The 20949-nt window shown below is 41.0% G+C and overlaps 1 protein-coding gene and 1 non-coding gene across 2 annotated transcripts in view; one reads left to right on the forward strand and one right to left on the reverse strand.

Moving 5' to 3' along the window:
- INTS4 (integrator complex subunit 4) overlaps positions 1–17306 on the reverse strand; it is a 106182-nt gene extending 88876 nt beyond the window's left edge. The window contains exons 1-3 of the mRNA XM_024749408.1: positions 17160–17306; positions 11281–11475; positions 1903–2020 (exon numbers count right to left, since the gene is read on the reverse strand). Of these exons, the coding sequence (XP_024605176.1) occupies positions 1903–2020; positions 11281–11475; positions 17160–17213 (367 nt within the window). The 5' untranslated portion in view covers positions 17214–17306. The remainder of the gene's footprint in view (positions 1–1902; positions 2021–11280; positions 11476–17159) is intronic.
- Positions 5810–5916, forward strand: LOC112402692 (U6 spliceosomal RNA). Its single transcript, XR_003003754.1, has one exon. It is a non-coding gene; the product is annotated as a U6 spliceosomal RNA (small nuclear RNA).
- Positions 17307–20949: the final 3643 nt, after the last annotated feature.

Consider the following 20949-nt stretch of genomic DNA (forward strand, 5'->3'; position numbering starts at 1 on the left):
TATAAAGAATAAAATAAAATTAGAAAAATCAAAATATAAATGAATCAACAACAACAAGGTAAAACAGAAACACAACCTAAAAAAATTTAAAAAATTAAAAAAGACCCTTGGCCCTGGGGGCAGAGCTTAGGCAGGGGCGGAACTTAGGCGGGGGTGGGGTTTAGTGTGGGGGAACCTAGGCATAGCACCTGTGGGGAAAGGCAGCACAGCCTGAGGGGGGGCCTTGGTGTGCAGAGTTTGGAGTTCAGAGGTAAGGCCCCGGGTGGGGGTGTGTGGACGGAGCTTAGGCTCAGCACTGCTGGACCTCAGAGGGCAGAGGATTAGGCCCAGGACCTCAGCAGGCTCCCCACGGGCCCAAGTGGGCAGGGAAATGCTGGCTGTGCTCCCTTCCATTCCTCCCCTCTCCCGAGGGTCTCCCCTGTCCCTGTTGATCCGCTAACCATGGGTGGGCCCCACCTGGTCTGGGAACCCCTCCCCACCCCCAGCCACCCCTCAGGGGCGCCAGTCCCATCCCACCTCCACTCCTCCTTCCCCCTCACTCCCCGACATGTCACACTCCCCCTACCCAGTCACTCAGTGGTTCCTACCATCCCCTTCGATGTCTGTGGTCCCCCACCAGTGCCTGGTAGGTGCCCTAGCTGTGCAGAGATGCAAACTCAGCGTCCTCCTACTCTGCCATCTTGACTCCACCCCCATCAAATTGTTTTATGGTAATAGTAGGAATACTTTTTAAATTTCTCCCTAATGTCATTACATTGGCTTTTCAATAAATGCCAAAAATTTTTTTTAATATATTTTGATTGTTTCCTGTGAATTAAAAGTCTTGGGTCAAAATTCAATACAGGTAAAATTTAAAGTTCCTTCTAACAAAATAAAAAATTCTCAACTTCAACCCATGGGCCACTTATATAAGATATTTGTTATCATTAAACAGTTGTACAGTAAGTGAATTTAGATTGTCTCTTGAGTTCACTGGACCTTTATTACTCTCATAACCTCAAGTTGATAGACTAAATGTTGTCCAATATTTAAATAATCATATTTGTTTAAATATGTATACCCTAAAATGAAATAAAACTATTTTTTGAAACTACAAACAATTCAAACAAAACTATAGTACTTTCAGGAACAGCCACAAAGGATTTCATTTTATTTAATTTTAGAATAAATATCAAGGCAATGAGGCACTAACCCTATAAGAAAACCTTGTACATAAATAAAACTAGATAATCAAAGAAAAAAAATTTTAAGGTAAAATAGTTTTCCTTTTCACCTAAACACAGAATAATTTTAGTGGGCATCAACAAGGAACAAACAGAAAAGGCAACAACATATGAGACACGGGAGATGTTGCCTTTATAGAAGTAAATTGTGGGGGACCGCATGACCAGGGCAGCACCAGGGCAGTTTCTGAGTTAGTAGGCACAGTCAACAAAACATCAACTCTGTCACATACTATGTAACCTTGAACAAGTTAGTTAACTTCTCTGAGCTTCAGTTTCCCAGCCTATGAAATAGGGACAATAGTATCTATCTTATGTCATATGTAAACTATCTTAAGTATATGGCACTTAGTAGAGATCAATAAATGATAGCTATTAAGAGATAAACCTGTATTTTAACTCTAGTGTAAATATATGTACATGGTTTTATTGAATCATCCTCAAATTCCTTTTCAATAACCACCAACACAACAAAATTTTGTTCTACATTGTATACAAAAGGAACTAAAGATTTCTGATCTAATTATACAGCTTTTTCTTTTTTTCTGGCCAGGCCTGCAGCATATGGGGTCTTAGTTCCCCAACCAGGGATCAAACCCATGCCCCCTTCAGTGGCAGCTCAGTCCTAACCACAGGACAGCCAGGGAATTCCCTATATAGCTTTTAAATTGCAACTTACTTTCATTCTGCAGGATGTTAATGGCATCATCCATAATGCAGTCTGGTGAAAATCCTGCAGTCTTTGACAGTAAACCCAACAATGATGCAATTTTCAGTCTCACAGATGGATCATTCTCCTGAAACAAAAGAAGCTATTGTTACATTGATGCTCTACTCTCAGGAACATGGGAAACTAATATCACAAAACAGTCTCAACAAGTATTTCTTAAGCTTTATTTCTGAAAAATTAACTTTATATGTTTTGGGGGCAGAAAGTTTTTCTCAATCTGTATGTTACACCTAAATACTGCAAAGTGAATGGGAATATTTTATGCCTCCCTGATGTCATTAACTTCTAACGAGATGTGTGCTTTTGGGATTAAAAGTACCTTTCCTCCACTTTGCAGTAACATTAGACATGAGTTGCAGCAACTTGGACCACCAACACTGCCAGCACTGGGTACTCAACACTGCTGTCAGCACCACTGTTTTTGGAGCCCCAGAAATTGGGTGCTGCAGCTACTACTGCTATCACCAGAAAGAAGTTTTCGTTCTACCTGTGTTTTTTTGGATCACCAGATCCTGATCAGAAGTCTGGGGCAGGTGATGGGACTTCCCAGGTGGTCCAGTGGTTAAGACTGTGCTCCCAATGCAGGGGGCCCGGGTTCAATTCCTGGTCAGGGAACTAGATCCCACATGACGCAACTAAAAATCCTGCAAGCAGCAACAAAGATCCCGTGTGCCACAAGTAAGACCCGGTGCAGCCAAATAAATAAATATTTTAAAGAAAAGTCTGGGGCAGGTGAATCATTGTCTGGGTCTAGGTCCTGGGTCTGGGGCCCAGGGCAAGAGAGACTAAGACATGAGTTAGCGTGGCCCATTTAGCTTCAATATCGGGAGGTGGTCTTTAATTTGCACCAAGATTCCTAGGGTGAAAAACTTCCCCCAAAGACCGAAAGGAACATGTCTTTTTGCTCATCACCATATCGCAAGTATGTAGCACAATATCTGGCACTAAGTAGACAGATGTTCAATAAACATAGGTAAAATGAAAAAAAAGAAAAAAAAGTACCTTGCCAATGCTAAGATTAAGCAAGCGTTTCTGTCCCAAGGACAAAATTACTTAAATGGATGCTCAAAAGATGAAGGGCCTTCTAGATGTGACCCCAGTTTCTAAGGAGGTAACTGGGCAGAACAAGAAGGCCTGAAGCAGGAGAAGGGACAAAACATATGCAGTCAGAAGACCCTGAATCCTGGCACACCACTTACCATAAGTTCAACCTTGGGAAAGTCATTTTCTTGGGAACTTAAGCTGTGGAGTGCAGCAGAAGGAGAAAGGGCTTTGAAATTGGCCAGATTGAGGTGTGAAGCCTGGACTCACTATGTAATAGCTATATGTCTTGAACAGGCTAATTAACTTCCTAAGCCTCATCTGTGAAATGGGGCTAAAAACAACCTCAAACGGCTACTGAGAGGAAAACAACTCACACAGAAATGGGCATACAGAAGGCAATCAAATATTAATGCCCCTCCTTCCTTCCTCTATGATCATCAGTCCTTTCATGTGGAGGGTAATAAAACCTGAACCGAATCCCTATGAATATGATACTCCGATAGGTACCATAAAGAGCAAATAAAAAACACGTGAAAAATAAGGATGCAATCACCAAGCCCAGAATATGGGAAATTCCACGGGTAAAATGCCTAGTTTTTAAACAATAAATATCATGGGAAAGAAAAGGTGGTGGGGGGAGGGAATGCTATAGATTAAAAGAAACTGAAAAGGACAGCTAAACTAACCAAATGCAATGTGTGAATCTTGCTCAAACAAACCAACTGTAAAAAGACTTTAAGACAATCAGTGAAAGCTGAACATGGACTAGGTATTATATACACTATTAAGGATTATTGTTAAGTGTCATTTTTTTTAAGTCCTAAAAAAAGTCCTAATTTGTTAAACACAGATAATTAAGTGTTTATAGGTAAAATGATATGTTGTCTGGGATTTGCCCCACCCCCAAAAAAGTAGGGGAATGAACCAAACAAGAAGAGCAAAATGTTGATAATTGTTGAAGCTGGATGAGGAACACTGGAAGGCTCATATTATTTTCTCTCCTTTTGTGTATGTTTGTAAATTTACAAAGCTGCTGGGGATACAACGGTGAATAAAACAGAAGCAATCCCTGCTCTCATAGCGCTTATATTCAAGTGGATAAGACTGGCAAAAGAGGGAATCCTCTGGTGGTTCAGGGGTTAGGACTTGGTGCTTTCACTGCCATGGGCCCAGGTTCAATCCCTGGTCGGGGAACTATGATCGTGCAAGCCGTCTGGCTCGGCCAAAAAGAATAAAAAATTTAAAAATAAAGACTGGCAAAAGAAAATATGTAATTTCAGATTGTAAGCATTCTGAAGAAAAACGACGTGTGTAAGAGGTTAAAGACTAATGTGGAGAGGCTGTTATAGACAGGACAGTGAGGAAAGTCCACTCTAAGGATTTGACCTTTGAACGGACACTTAACTGAGTGAGACAGAGAGCAATAGGAAGTTTTAGGGAAGCAGCATTCCAGGCAGAAGAATGTTGCAAACCCAGAATATGGAAGATTCTGAAATGCTGCATTTAAGAATGCATACATATCTGTTACAGTGATTCTCTCCAGAGTAATCTCTGGAGAGTGTATTTTGTTTTCTAACTTTTTTATTTGCAGAGGCAAGTCTCATTCTTTATTTTATACACTTCTATACTGCTTGAATTTGTTACAATAAATGCTACAGTTGGGGTTTTTAGAAGAATGTTAAATTTAAAACTCCACACATTCATAACCCTTCAAAAGCTTCCAGTTTCCTATGGAAAGAAGCCTGAGCTGCTGAGCATGCCACAACGGCCTGCCAAGACTGTCCCGTATGTCAGCTCCCACAATTCCCCACCAAGCTTGATGCCATGAGGCTTCAAGTTTCTGTACTTCTGCTCAGATTGCTCCTCTGCCTAAATTGCTCTCCCTGCCTCCCACGGCCACTCCCTCCTGCCCCTCAGGTATCAGCAACCCCAGGAAGTTTGTCTCTGATGCCTGAACTGGACAAGAGTGCCCTTCCCCTTGGACCACCCAAGCAGCCCGGTGCAACCCCTTATCAGGCCCCTCACCAGTGCACTGTAATCGCCATAGTGTATTATGTGATTGTGTCTGCTTCCCCAACCAACCTGTGAGCTGCTGAAGTGACAAGCAGAATGCCCAGAAAGCACTTCGTACATTCTGATAAAAATAAAGGGAAGAGTATGGGAAAAGGAAAAGCCACGTGTCCTACTTAATTCACTCAGTGAACTAAATAATTCATCCATCATCTGTTCAACAGGATTTCCTGAGTACTTACAAGGCGCCACTGTGTTTGGCCATGGGGATACACTGCCCTCATGGAACTTCAAGTTTTAACAGGCAAGGCAGACAATTGTCAAGTAATGTCCAAATACATAACTACAAAGTTGTACTGTAAAGGAAAAATAAAGAGTTCTATGAAAGCATATAACAAACACAGACTTTAATTTGAGGCAGAGAGAAAAGAATAAATGAATGCTCTCAGTCATGAAAGAACACCACAGCTTCCAGAACTGAAAAAGGGGGCAATGTGGCTAAAATGTAGACTACCATGAAATGCGGCTACAGAGGCAAGCAGGTGCCACAACTTTTTGAGAATTATGGCAAGTGCCTCTGATAGTGCCCAGAAGGTAGCAGGAATTCAATACATATTTGTTCACTGTTGAATAAACAAATGAATAGTCTTTGTCCTAAGAACAATAAAAATCCTTTGAATAACTATAACGAGGAGAGTGACATAAACAGATTCAAATTTCTGAAATACCAAACCAGCCTCAATATAATGATTGGATTGGAAGGGGCAAAAGTAGCCAGAGAGACAAATTAAGAGTAATTGCGGTGCTTGCTTTGGCAGCACATATACTAAAACTGGGACAATAGAGAGAAAATTTGCATGGCTCCCATGCAAGGATGACATACAAATTCATGAAGCATTCCATATTTCTGAAAAAAAATTTAATCCTTTGAGCAGCGAAAAATAAAAAAAGGAGTATTTGATTAAAAAAATTATATAACAGCAAAAGAATCTGAATGGTTCCAAAGAATTATTCATCTTTCCATTCATTCTTTTAATAAAGTAAATAAAACTTAATACGCGAAAAAAAAAAAAAGAGTATACCGCTATAGTCCAGCAAAAGGCAATGCCAAGACTCTCACTTACGTTAGGGGCAGGCTAGATAATACAGAACAACCTTCCCGCTAAGGAAAACTAGAATAGTATTACGGATGCCAAAAAGAAAAACATGTGTGTCACTTCTCAACGGAAACAATACAATGATATATTTAAAATACTAAAAACAAACAAACAAATAAAGAAAAACAGCCAATCTAAAATTCTACACACAGCAAAAACATGATTCAAGAAGGGAGGTAGGGGCTTCCCTGGTGACACAGTGGTTAAGAATCCACCTGCCAATGCAGGGGACACTGGTTCAAGCCCTGGTCCAGGAAGATCCCACATGCCATGGAGCAACTAAGCCCGTGCACCACAACTACTGAGCCTGTGCTCTAGAGTCTGTGAGCCACAACTACTGAAGCCCGAGCACCTACAGCCCGTGTTCCACAACAAGAGAAGCCACCGCAATAAGAGGCCCACGCACCGCAACGAAGAGTAGCCCCCACTTGCCACAACTAGAGAAAAACCTATGCACAGCAACAAAGACCCAAAGCAGCCAAAAATAAATAAAATAAGATAAAATAAATTAAAAAAAAAAAAAAAAAGAAGGAACGTAAAGGGAATTCCCTGGCAGCTCAGTGGTTAGGACTCAGCACTTTCACTGCTGTGGCCCAGGTTCAGTGGCTGGTTGGGGAACTAAGATCCCACAAACCATGCAGCATGGCCAAAAAAAAAAAGAATGGACGTAAAACTTAAAACTTTTCCATACATACAAACACAAAGAATTTGTCACTGAGTGCCACCAGTAAACTCACAATAAATGGAAATATCAGAGAGTATTCATCAGCCAAAAGGAAAATAATCCCAGATGAATAAACAGTCACAGATACAAGAAGGAAAGAAAAGCAATGATAAATACATGTGGGTAAATGATAACTACATAGGTAAACTTAAATGAATACTGCCTGTAGAAAATAACAATGTCTTCCAGAGTGAAAAATGGAGAATTAAAACATAAAACTTCATTCACACATGTAAGTCAGGAAGGTGGATAAATGAAGTTAAAGTCCTCACATTGTTCAAAATAGAAACTGTACCATTTAACACTTGACTTTGATCAGTCAAGAATTCATGTAATAGCTAGGTTATAACCAGTAAAAGAAGTATAAAAGAATGTATAACTCCCAAGCTAATAAAAAAGGGGTGGAGGAGAGAATTTTTTTAAAAGAGTCAATGCAAAAGATGGCAAGAAATGAGGGAAAAGAAAAGAACACTGAGCAGGTAAGACAAATAGAAGGCATTTAATAAGAGGGTAGATTTAAACCGGCATATATCAATAAACACATTAAATTTAATGAACTAAATGCTCCAACTGAAAAACAAACACTGTCAAGTGAAATTTTTAAAAAACTAACTACATGTTTTTTACATGGGTCATAAAATAAAATGTTATAAAAAAGATGAAAATAAAAAGTAGAAATAGGTATACCATGCAAACTTTAATCAAGAGATAGTTGGTATCATAGTATTAATATCAAACAAAGCCGTTATATGCTGATATGATTATTTGTAAAGAATCCAAAATCTACACATAATTTATTAAAATTGTTAAATGAGCTTAGCAAGGTTGTTAGATATAGGATTTAATAAGCAAAAATCAATTGCATTTCTGAATATCCATTCTGTACTGTTAGAAAATAAAATTTTTTAAACATATCATTTACAATAACAAAATATTAACTATCTAGGAATAACTAACAAAAAGATGTACAAAAGGACTTGCCTGGTGGCGCAGTGGTTAAGAATCCACCTGCCAATGCAGGAGACACAGGTTCGAGCCCTGGTCCGGGAAGATCCCACATGCCATGGAGCAACTAAGCCCGTGTGCCACAACTACTGAGCATGAGCTCTACTGAGCCTGAGCTCTAGAGCCCGCAAGCCACACTATTGAACCCAAATGGCATGACTACTGAAGCCCGTGGGCCTAGACTAGCCTGTGCTCCGCAACAAGAGAAGCCACCGCAATGAGAAGCCCGCGCACCACAACGAAGAGTAGCCCCCGCTCACCGCAACTAGAGAAAGCCCACGCACAGCAACAAAGACCCAACACAGCCAAAAATAATTATTTAGAAAGTAATAAAATAAAATAAAATCTACACCAGCCAAACTACCTGTATTTCTTCTAACGTGATAAGTTATTTCACATCTCGATGTCTTTGCTCACAATTGCTCCTTCTTTCTAAAACGTCTTTCCTCCTACTTTCCAACTGCCCATAATCTGATTAAGATTCATCTCAAGCATCACTACTCTATAATGCCCTTCTAGGCCCGTGCTCCCAAGTACAATTGATTACCCTCTTCTTTAAAGTTATATCATAACCTGTCTCAGATTTCGTAGCACCTATAACATTGTATTATTATCCATTTTTTGTCTAATCTACCCAACTAGACTCAGATTAGGGATCATATATTAATCTCTGTATCATCAACATAAAGCACAAGGCCTGGCACAGAATTAGAATTCAGAACACTTAGAGTGAATGAAAAAAATAAACAAATGAATAACTCAAGCCCTTACCATCTATATATCACATATATTATTTGATCTACCAACTATACTACTGGCCCTTAAAGGACAAAGAACATGTCTCACAGTTCCCAACATCCTCCACAGCAACTAACACAGTAGTATAAGTGAAGAACCCCTCATGTGAAATATTAACAAGTTCAGCTACAGAAAACCTTGGATGAGAAAAGCAGAAGCCAAAGTATTTATCTACTAAAATACAAGATACCATATTTCTGTATAAAATAGAAGAATAAAAAAACACTATAGTCATCAATCTAGAACTGGACCCATTTATCATCCCTCCTCCTTTCCTCTGGGGCTAGAATCTGCTAGACTAATGCACGCAGCATGGCCTGGTTAAAGAGCTTGGGGTCTGACATCAGAATGCCTGAGTCCAATTTTTCTTTTAGACATGGTAACGGTATTGTGATTATGTTTTTAAAAAGAGTCTTTATTGTTTAGAGATATAAACTGAAATTTATGAATAAAATGATACGATGCCAGGAATTTGTTTTCACAAGAATCTGGTAGAGGGTGAGAGTGGAGGAAATGGAAGTGGACAGTAGGACTGGGGGAGGGGGTGGGAATAAAACAAATTTAGACATAAAATGATAATTGTTGAAGCTGGGTAATGCGTACATGGGAATTAAACTATTCTAATTGTATACATATTTGAAATGTTCCATAACAAAAAGTTGAAAACAAAATTCCATACAGTCCAGCAATTCCACCCCTGGGTATTTATCAGAAGAAAACAAAAATACTAATTCCAAAAGATATACGCACCCTTATGTTTGTTGCAGCATTATCACAGCCAAGATTTGGAAGCAACGTTAAGTGCCCAACAATAAATGAATGGATAAAGAAGACGTGATTTATATATACAATGGAATATTACTCAGCCATAAAAAAAGAATGAAACCTTGCCATTTGCGACAACATGGATGGACCAAGAGGGTATTATGCTAAGTGAAATAAGTCAGAGAAAGACAAACACCGTATGATTTCAGTTACATGTGGAATCAACAAAACAAAACAAATGAATAAACACAACAAAACAGAAAGAGAGTCATAGATATCGAGATACATAGGTGTTTGCCAGAGGGGAAGGGGTTGAGGGGGAGGAGAGAAATAGGTGAGGAAGATTAAGAGATATAAACTTCCAGTTGCAAAATAAATGAGTCATGGGTATGAAATGTACAGGGTGGGGAATATAGTCAATAACTATTTAATATTTTGTATGGTGACAAATCATAACTCAACTTATTGTGGTGAACATTTTGAAATGTATGGAAATACTGAATCACTATACTGTGTAACAGGAACTAACATAGTGTTATAGAAAACAAGGCATTTTACAAAACAACTGACCAAATTTCTTTACAGGTCAATGTCACCAAAATAATAAAAATTGTTCTAGATTTTTAAAAAAGCAAATGCCATGTGTGGAGACAGTTTGCATTTCGATTTGAACAAATCAACTATAACAAGATATTGGGGAACAACTAGAGAAATGTGAATATGGCCTATTTGTTAGATGACGTTAATTTTACTTGAGATGCTTAGATGGTTATATTTTTTAAGTGTCCCTTTGTAAGAGGTATTTACTGAACTATTTAGGGAAAAATATTATGATACTTTAAAAAAACTTCAGGAAAACAAACTGAGCAAATTTGACAAAATATTAATAACTATTTAATCCCAAAGATGGGTATTTGGCAGTTCATACAGTATTCTCTACTTTTCTATAAGCTCAATAATTTTCATACTAAAGTTTAAAATCCGAAGTCATCTGTGATTCAAATATTTGAAAATTATTTCTTCTTTTACTTCAGATCTTACTTGCAAATAAAAACTGAAAAATAAACCATTTTGCAAATTTCATTTTCTGCTTAAAATATTTCCTCTATTTAACTATGCATGAATTGATGGTTTTTTCTAACCCATGAAAATAGAGATATAAAATGCCACTTAGCTAAAAAAGTTAAAAAAAAAAAGGGTTATTGCAGTTAGATATGAGGGCCTTGAATTAAAGCAGTAACAGCAGAATGAGAGGTTGAAGTTAACTCCTCCTTTGTGCTCCAATGCACTCTCAGTACTCTGAGCAATTCGATGCATTTTATCATTCACATCTGTTTCCATCTAGATACTGTAACCTTTTTTTTTTTTTTTTGACTGCATTGGGTCTTCGTCGCTGCGTGTGGGCTTTCTCTAGTTGCCACAAGCAGGAGCTACTCTTCATTGCGGTGCATGGGCTTCTCAATGCAGTGGCAACTCTTGCTGTGGAGCACGGGCGCCAGGTGCGCAGGCTTCAGTAGCTGTGGTGCACAGGCTTAGTTGCTCCACAGCATGTGGGATCTTCCCAGACCAGGGCTGGAACCCGTGTCCCCACTCTGCCACCAGGGAAGCCCCTGAAAGCTTCTGATAATAGGATCTTTTTGGACCTTTTGGATCTTTTTTATCTCTGTATCCACAGTGCCTAGCACATGGAAGACACTCAGTAAAAGACTGTTGAATGGACACGTTATTATTTATTTTGCATATTAACCTATTCTGCAGACACATGATACAACTCTTATACATACTCCCATACACACTCTCATCAGGTACTCAAGACCTTCTTACCTTGTAATAATGTTCCAAGAGAATCCTGACTACTCCCTCCACACTTTCTGCCTCCACAGGCTTCCTGGCAAACTGAAGTAGGTACTGCAAAGCATCTGCTGGGGAGGTAGCCTTACACAGATCTATGTGGAGTGCTGCAGATTTACTTGGTTTTGTCAGTCGGAGTTTCTTAGTAGCAATTTCCTCCTGCTGTTGCTGCAAGAGGGTAGGAAAGATAAAACATGAAAACTTGACTGAAAACAGAGAGTTGCAAATTTAACTTTACCTTGTTTGATGGAAATAATTTTTCCTATACCAAAATAATGTATTTAGGTAACAGACCCAGCTTAAACAAAAAGCAGTGTTGTGAACTGGGAAAGGAGCCAAATGGAGACAAAGCTATGAGTCCCAATTTTGCTTTTCACTAGCTCCTACAGCTTTGGGCAAGTTATTTAACCTCTCTAAGTCTCAGTTTCTTTCTCTGTAAAGTAGGTCCACGAATATTTTGCTCTGCCTATCTCTTAGGATTGTTGTAGCTTTAGGGTTAAGAGGACACACAAAGGATCTGCTCAACTCCTTATTAGAAAAGAAATCTCAATTTGACAAATATATTCAGACTGTGCTGAGGCACTTACTAGGCTCACCTTGCCTCCTAAGAAAACTACAACTGATGGGAATGGTCTGCAGCTTACACTGAGGAAAAAAATCTTCCTCTCATAACAGATGACTATTTTCACCCAAATCATTCTACCTTTGTTAGAAGGATGGTCAGTATAGGAAAAAAATACATTGCCATATGCCTAGCAAACTGCAGTTACTTAACAAATATTTACTGAATGATTGATCTGGAATTAGAAGTTGTCTCTGATTCCAACTCTGCTGCTCTATTCTAAGTATGTCATGATTCACATTTTTATCATCCGTAAAAAACAGAAATGATGACCTACCACTAGTCTATCTCAATCAGGGATCCTCATCTGAACCACAGAACACACAAAATTAGCTGAGTAACTATTTTCTCAATTTTCCCAAGGATGGTGCCTAACTAGAACTATTCTAGATGCATCTGTTACATATGATGAGTGCCAAAAAGTTCACATAAAAGGGAACCTGTTACTCCAGGGCTTACGTAAGGCCCTGGTGTGTAGATATAGAGAAGATCACAACAGAAGATAAAAGTTGTAATCAATAGTAATCATCAGAAAACTACTAGAGCTAATCAACGAATTTGGTAAAGTTGTAGGATACAAAATTAATGTCCAGAAATCACTTGCATTCCTATACACTAAAAATGAAAGATCAGAAAGAGAAATTAAGGAAACAATCCCATTCACCATTGCAATAAAAAGAATAAAATACCTAGGAATAAACCTACATAAGGAGGTAAAAGACCTATACTCAGAAAACGGCAAGACACTGATGAAAGAAATCAAAGATGACATAAACAGATGGAGAGATATACCATGTTCTTGGATTGGAAGAATCAACATTGTGAAAATGACTATACTACCCAAAGCAATCTACAGATTCAGTGCAATCCCTATCAAATTACCAATGGCATTTTTCACAGAACTAGAACAAAAAATCTTAAAATTTGTATGGAGACACAAAAGACCCTGAAGAGCCAAAGCAATCTTGAGAAAGAAAAATGGAGCTGGAGGAATCAGACTCCCTGACTTCAGACTATACTACAAAGCTACAGTAATCAAGACAATATGGTACTGGCACAAAAACAGAAATATAAATCAATGGAACAGTATAGAAAACCCACAGATAAACCCACACACCTATGGTCGACTAATCTATAACAAAGGAGGCAAGGATATACAATGAAGAAAAGACAGTCTCTTCAATAACTGGTGCTGGGAAAACTGGACCACTACAGGTAAAAGAATGAAATTAGAACACTCCCTAACACCATACACAAAAATAAACTCAAAATGGATTAAAGACCTAAATGTAAGACTGGACAGTATAAAACTCTTAGAGGAAAACATAGAAAGAACACTCTGACATAAATCACAGCAAGCTCTTTTTTGACCACCTCCTAGAGTAATGGAAATTAAGAAAAAAACAAACAAATGGGACCTAATGAAACTAAAAAGCTTTTGCACAGCAAAGGAAACTATAAACAAGATGAAAAGACCACCCTCAGAATGGGAGAAAATATTTGCAAACGAATCAATGGACAAAGGATTAATCTCCAAAATATATAAGCAGCTCATGCAGCTCAATATTAAAAAAGCAAACAACCCAATCAAAAAATGGGCAGAAGACCTAAACAGACATTTCTCCAAAGAAGACATACAGATGGCCAAGAAGCACATGAAAAGCTGCTCAACATCACTAATTATTAGAGAAATGCAAATCAAAACTACATGAGGTATCACCTCACACCAGTTAGAATGGGCATCATCAGAAAATCTACAAGCAACAAATGCTGAAGAGGGTGCGGAGAAAAGGGAACCCTCTTGCACTGCTGGTGGGAATGTAAATTAATACAGCCACTATGGAGAACAGTATGGAGTTTCCTTAAAAAACTAAAAATAGAATTACCATATGACCCAGCAATCTCACTACTGGGCATATACCTGGAGAAAACCATAATTCAAAGACACATGCACCCCAATGTTCACTGAAGCACTATTTACAATAGCCAGGTCATGGAAGCAACCTAAATGCCCACAGACAGACGAATGGATAAAGAAGATGTGGTACATACATACAATGGAATACTACTCAGGCATAATAAGGAACGAAACTGGGTCATTTGTAGAGACATGGATGGACTTAGAGACTGTCATACAGAGTGAAGTAAGTCAGAAAGAGAAAAACAAATATCGTATATTAACGTATATATGTGGAATCTAGAAAAATGGCACAGATGAATCAGTTTGCACACAGAAATGGAGACACAGATGCAGAGAACAAACGTATGGATACCAAAGGGGGAGAGGGGTGAGGGGTGGTGGTGGGATGAATTGGGAGATTGGGATTGACATATACACACTAATACATATAAAAAAGATAACTAATAACCTGCTGTATTAAAAATAAAATAAAATTCAAAAAAAAAATTTTCCCTTAACGCTTGATGCATCATAATGATACCTTGAGCAATCACCTCTTTACAAATTTACACTTCTACAGAGAAGAGACTAGGATTATTCTAGACAGGAACATGGCATGGCATGATAAAAAGACCAAGGGCTTTGAAGTCAGAGGAATTTGAGTTCAATTACCACTTACTAGCTAGAGGAGGCCTTCTCCTTCTATAAAAAGGAATACAATACCTACATCATAGGGATATTTAAGAAGTCTAAAGTATAATGTCTTTATTGTGCAAACACATAATAAGCACTCGATACATATCAGTTCTCTCTCCCTCATCTTCATAGCAGAGGAAAAATAAGAGAAGCAGTAAGATCTCATTTCATCACTCCATGGTAACCATGCATGAACAATGAAGTGAAGAAAGGAGCTCTTCTCTTAAAATCCTTACCAATTTCCATCCTATTCCACACAAATTTGGTCTTCAGTGTTATCTGGGCTGCAGTTAGGTCAAAAGATTGGAAAGATTTTTTTCCCTAGGGAGTATATAAGGAGAAGGACAGACCAATATCTGCTATCATTCAACCATCTATAACATTTTAGTGAGCCAGGCCTTATGGTCTATCCAGGGAACACAGATGAACCACGCATCATCTCTGCCCTCGAGGAGCCCAAACTGGTGGGGAGATATGTACACTAGTAATTATAGTAGCACTCAGTGATAAGTACAAATAGATGAGTGCTACAGAAGCAGGGGAGGAGAGACTAAAGCAAAAATATAAGTCCACTGAGTGGAGAACAAAGAGAGAGGGAAGCATGACATCTGTTCTATGTAAAGGAGACAATAGATACAAAAGTTTGGAGAGGTGCAAACATGTGGCATGCTGGAGGAGGGGTGAGTAGTCTTGGTAAGGGGGAACAACAGAATACTGGAAAGAAAGGAAGTGACATTTCACAACAAAGTGAAAGTAGTTAATGCCACTGAACCTTACACTTAAAAAATGGTTAAAATGATAAATTCTGTGTTATATATATTTTGCCACAATTTTTTAAAAAGGGGGGCAAAGGAAACAGAGCCAGGAAATCCCAAAAAGCAAGCCACAGAAGAGGGAGCTCTGTGAAGTCAGAAAGCTTTCCTGAATGTTGACTCATTTTAAAAGTTGAGGAAAACTAATTTCACATAAAAAGGGGCAACAAAAGAGTGTAAAGGTAAATATCAAAGTTATTTTCAGAAAAAAACAAGAATAAGAAGCAAACTAACTTCCCTACACACAATGCGAATACATCACAAAGTGTCCACAAAACAAAAAAGGCAGTGATACAGCTAGAAGGAATACTGTTAAATCACAAAGAGCTAGGAAGTTTGGCTAGGGAGTTTTTACAAAAATAAATAGCTGTGAAAAAAAAGGGTGGGGGGGGGCTTCCCTGGTGGCGCAGTGGGTAAGAATCCGCCTGCCAATGCAGGGGACACGGGTTCGAACCCTGGTCCAGGAGGATCCCACACGCCACGGAGCAACTAAGCCCGTGCACCACAACTACTGAGCCTGCTCTCTACAGCCTGCAAATCACAACTACTGAGCCCGTATGCCACAACTACTGAAGCCCGCGGGCCTAGAGCCCGTGCTTCGCAACAAGAGAAGCCACCGCAATGAGAAGCCCGCGCACCGCAACGGAGTAGCCCCAACTCGCCGCAACTAGAAAAAGCCCGCGCGCAGCAACCAAGACCCAACGCAGCCAACAATAAATTTATTTTAAAAAAACAAGTAGCTGTAAAAAGAGGAAGACTTGATTTGTCGATGCAATTACCTCTTTGTACTACAATCACAGATATGCCGTTCCGTATCTCCCACTCGCCTGTGAGTTCCTAAAGGACAGGGACCCTACTTTGTATTGGACTTTGTAGCTCAGCACCTTTTACCATACCTAATACGTAGTAACCACTCTTTTACTCAGTAAACTCTTGTTGAAGGAATAAATGAAATGTTTAAGGATCAGTGTCCTGCTGGATGGTCTAAAGCTTGCTATTCCACAAGTCTGTGGATAGAAGGAGGCTACTGACTGGCATCAACTGAGGGCTTCTCAGAAGTGCAGATTATTGCTTCACCTCCCCGGCCCGATTTACTTACTGAGTAGAATCTACATTTTAAAAAGACCCCAGGTGATTTGGATACACAGAGTCTGAGAAGCACGACACAAGGTATGACGTGGGATCAACCTCTACTTCGGCTATATATATGAGGAAATACAAGGAGAATCACTGACTGTTGACACGGGTTTGGCCCACCAGTCCTTAAACAACTCTAAAGGAGGAAGGTATTGCCCTCCTCCCTAGGTGAACTGTTCCACCAATGGAAAGTTCCACCCCTATGAAGCCTGTGACCCTCGCCTGCTCTGACTGGGTCTTGAGGATTTCTATAGGCTCCTCTTCCAATCCCTTGAGCTCTGCATACAGCCAACTTGTCCCTGGGCGCTTTTTTTGTAACGGGAGTTGGGAGGCAATTTGCCACTAACTGGCTCATACTCCTCCAGAAGCCTCAAAGTCCTCATCTGTAAAACGAGGATGCTAATGTAATACGAATAAAATGAAGTAACGAATAAGATATTTTCGTAGATTGTAAAGCGCTGTCTGTTTCTTCTAATAATTTTTTAGTGTCAGACTGCACGTATTAATGCTGACAACAACAGCGGCAAACGACACGCCCACTAAAGTGTAGCCTCAGAGAGGCTGCCTACCAAAGCAGTAGACATTCAACCCAGCTTTGTGGCGCCTGGTCTGGCAAAGTGCCTGGGGCGTGGAGAACCTTCCCCTACCCCAGACCGGTCCCGGGACCTTTCCTTCCAGAGCTTACCTGAACCACCTTAGTGAATTCCTCGTACACCCGCTTCTTGAGGTGCGCCGCCATGGCCGTCCGCGCACCTTCTCAGCTTCCGTACCCGAGGAGGGAGGTGGAGCGGAGGAGTCCGGAAAACCTGCCCAGGCCGGAGGAACCAGCCACGGTCCCACAAGGCAGTGCGGTTCCGGAAAAGAGAGGCCGCTTCCGGCTGCTCGACTGCCCTGTCGCTGTGCCGCTGGATTTGGTCGCCTACGCCACCTGCGCCGGAGAAAGGTAAGCCAGAGCGAGAGCGTAGCGCAGGGGGCGGGGCTTCTGGTGGGAGGAGCTGAGTGGGAAAGGCTAAAGGAGCCAATGGGGGATTTGGGGAGCTTGCTGTTGATCTGAGTGACGGAGAGACTGGCGGGGGAACTGAGCCCAGGGAGGGAGGAAGTACTATCGGGTAAAGGGCAGAGGTGGAGCTTTTCAGAGCTAGAGACAAAACCTGGAGCTGTGTAAGGATTTTGACTCAGGAGATAAGGGAAGGAGGTCAAACTGACGTTCGCATCATCCATTGCTGTTCACAGTATTTGCCATCTGTATGTTGCCTGCGCTCTCCTCTTGGTCAAGCCATTACTGGAAAAGTGGTTCACCTTAGTGAACCCAAAAGACACGACTAAGCCAAAGTTAGGAATAAGGAAGGATATATTACTTGCAGCAAGTAAGGAAAACAAAGAATCAATCTTCCGCAATGCATTGTCTCTCCAAACAGGAAAACTGGGGAAGCGTTAAGCTAAGGGAGCGTACATATTCATGAAGGGGCTTGAGCAGAGGAGAATTCATCGTAGAATTGGGGCAGAGGTCAACAGAGTCCAGGCTTTAGTGGATTGAAGTCAGGAGGGTCGACATCATCATTCCATCCTCCACCTGGGTGGGGAGCCTTAGTTCCTGTAGAACCCAAAGGCATGTATCAGATTGTTATGTATATGCCTTGGGGAGAAACTTGGTGTTTTTTTTGCCATGGCTCATGGCATGCGGGATATTAGTTCCCCAACCAGGGATCGATCCTGCATCCCCTGCAGTGGAAGCTCTGAGTCTTAACCACTGGACCACTGGGGAAGTCCCAGAAACTTGTTTCTCGACTGCTTTTCCTTTGTTCCTGCATTCTTTCACTTAATTAATTACCGAGACCTATTCAAGGACAAACGTGGTCAGGCTTAGGTCACAAAATGGCTTAGGCCAAAAATTGCTTCCCTTATGTTAAGAAAACCATGCCTGGTTCTTTCTCTGGGGCCCCCCTACCCTACCTGCTTACAGGAAGCTGGATGCCACCACCCCCACCTCTGCCTAGGGTACTTCTCCCTGCTTTCTCACTCCAGTTGTTCAAAAGCTACCTATCCTTTAAGGACTCAAGCCATCCTCTGACAGCTAGGGGAGAGTGGAAAGAATTCTGAGGCCAAGGGTTAAGCAACAAAGCTTCAGACTGCACAACTCAGATGGGATTGAACCCAGCCAAAACTCACACTTGGATTTGAACCCATGGGCTGGGACTTTTACTCAGCCAAAACTCTGACTGGGACTCAAACCCACTGTCTTTTAATTAAAATTGCTCACCTGGTGTCAGGACTTACTGAAGCTCAGGTTCTTTATGTCTCAGCCCAGAAGGAATTCAGCGAGAGGCAATGCGATACAGAAGACGTGGATTATTTAGAGAGGTACAACATCCCATAGACAGAATGCAGTCCATCTCAAAAAGTGAGAGCAATGGTGGGAGAAACACACTCCACAGAGTGTGAGCCATCTCAGAAGATGAGAGGCCCTGAAATATGGGGTAGATGGTTTTTGTGGGCTGAGTAATTTCATAGGCTAGTGAGTGGGAGGATTATTCAACTGTTTTGGGGAAGGGATGGGGATTTCCAGGAATTGGGCCACTGCCCACTTTTTGGCCTTTTATGGTCTGCCTTGGAACTGTAGGCGCCTGCAGGTGTGTCATTTGGCATATGCTAATGTATTACAATGAGCATATAATGAGGCTCAAGCTCTACTGGATGGTGAATCTTCTGCCATCTTGGACCTAGTTGATTCTAACCAGTTTATGTCATATCCTCAATGGCTATGTCATTCTTTTTGTTTGTTTGTTTTTTGGCTGCACCACACAGCTTGCAGGATCTTAGATCTCCGACCAGGGATTGAACCCAGGCCACAGCAGTTGAAGCCCAGAATCCTAACCACTAGGCCACCAGGGAACTCCTGGCCATGTCATTATTTTAAAGGTTGCACCCTGCCCCCTTCCCTCCTATTTCACTACGACTAGCACTTAATGAACAAGTAGCCTCAACTACAATTGCACTAACACCTAGCCTGACAAAGATGTAGTGACAGTGGAATGAAATAATGCAGAAACATTTTGCACAGTAAAGTATGGTTCACGGGGCTTCCCTGGTGGCGCAGTGGCTGAGGGTCCACCTGCTGATGCAGGGGACACGGGTTCGTGCCCCGGTCTGGGAAGATCCCACATGCCGCGGAGCGGCTAGGCCTGTGAGCTATGGCCGCTGAGCCTGCGCGTCCGGAGCCTGTGCTCCACAATGGGAGAGGCCACAACAGTGAGAGGCCTGCGTACTGCTGGGCCTCTGCTGCCCGCATCAGCAGGCGGACTCTCAACCACTGCGCCACCAGGGAAGCCCTATTTTTTTATTATAGCTACATCTGAGTAAATGGGGTAACTGGCAAGACCAAGAAGTTTCTTTGCTATACTTTTTTCATCATAAAATAAGCTCCTTAGTCAGAAACAATGTGTGAGATACCATGAAAATGAATAAGGTATACATGAATGCTAGGGCTGGCGGAAACATTGCAGTTAGGTATTATTAGGGTTCTTCAGGAAAACAGTACCAATAGGATATATAGAGATATTAGGATACTATAACAGAATACCATATACTGAGTGGCTTATAAACAACAGAAGTTTATTACTCACAGTTCTGGAGGCTGGGAAGTCCAAGGTCAAGGTGCTGGCAGATTCAGTGTCTGGTGAGAGCTCACTTCCTGGTTCATAGCTGTCTTCTCTCCATGTCTCACATGGTTGAAGAGGCAAAGGGGCTCTCTGGGGTCTGTTTTATAAGGGCACTAACCCCATTCATGAGGGCTCCATCCTCAGGACCTAATCACCTCCCAAAGGCCTGACCTCCTAATACCATCACATTGAGGATTAGGATTTCAACATATGAATTTGGAAATGGAGGTGGGGGTGTGGGGGGTGACACAAACATTGTCTATAGCAGTAGGAAAGTCAAATCTGAATCTGGGATATGTATCTATTCCTATGTGGTTAAATCACCACTCCCTCCCTGATGGAAAGGATAAAGCATATGGTAGCATGATTTGTAAAAAATGGCCCCAATTTTTCCTCTCTCTGTATGTAAATCCTTTGAAGTGTAGCCCTAGAGCTGCTTCCATTAAGAGATGGAATCTGTATCCCCACTCTTTGAATTAGGCTGGCCTTGTGCCTGGCCAGTAGAATACAGCATAAGTTACAGTGTGCTAGTTTTGAACCTAGGCCTCAAGGTCCACCCACATACCAGTTCTTCAGGTCTTTTGTTTGATTTTGGAAACCTACCATTGCCATGAGAATAAGTCCAACCTAATCTACTGGAGAGTGAATGACCACATGGAACAAAGCCAAGTTGACCCAGCTGAGGCTATTTCAGACCAGCCTCACCCCAGCTGATCCCCCACCTGACTACAGATGCATGAGTGAGATAAAATAAGACCAGAAGAACTGCCCAATTTATAGGCTATGAGAAATGATTAATGGTTATAGTTTTAAGGT

This window comes from Neophocaena asiaeorientalis, unplaced genomic scaffold (genome assembly GCF_003031525.2).
Source record: "Neophocaena asiaeorientalis asiaeorientalis breed wild unplaced genomic scaffold, Neophocaena_asiaeorientalis_V1.1 scaffold363, whole genome shotgun sequence".
NCBI lineage: Eukaryota > Metazoa > Chordata > Mammalia > Artiodactyla > Phocoenidae > Neophocaena > Neophocaena asiaeorientalis.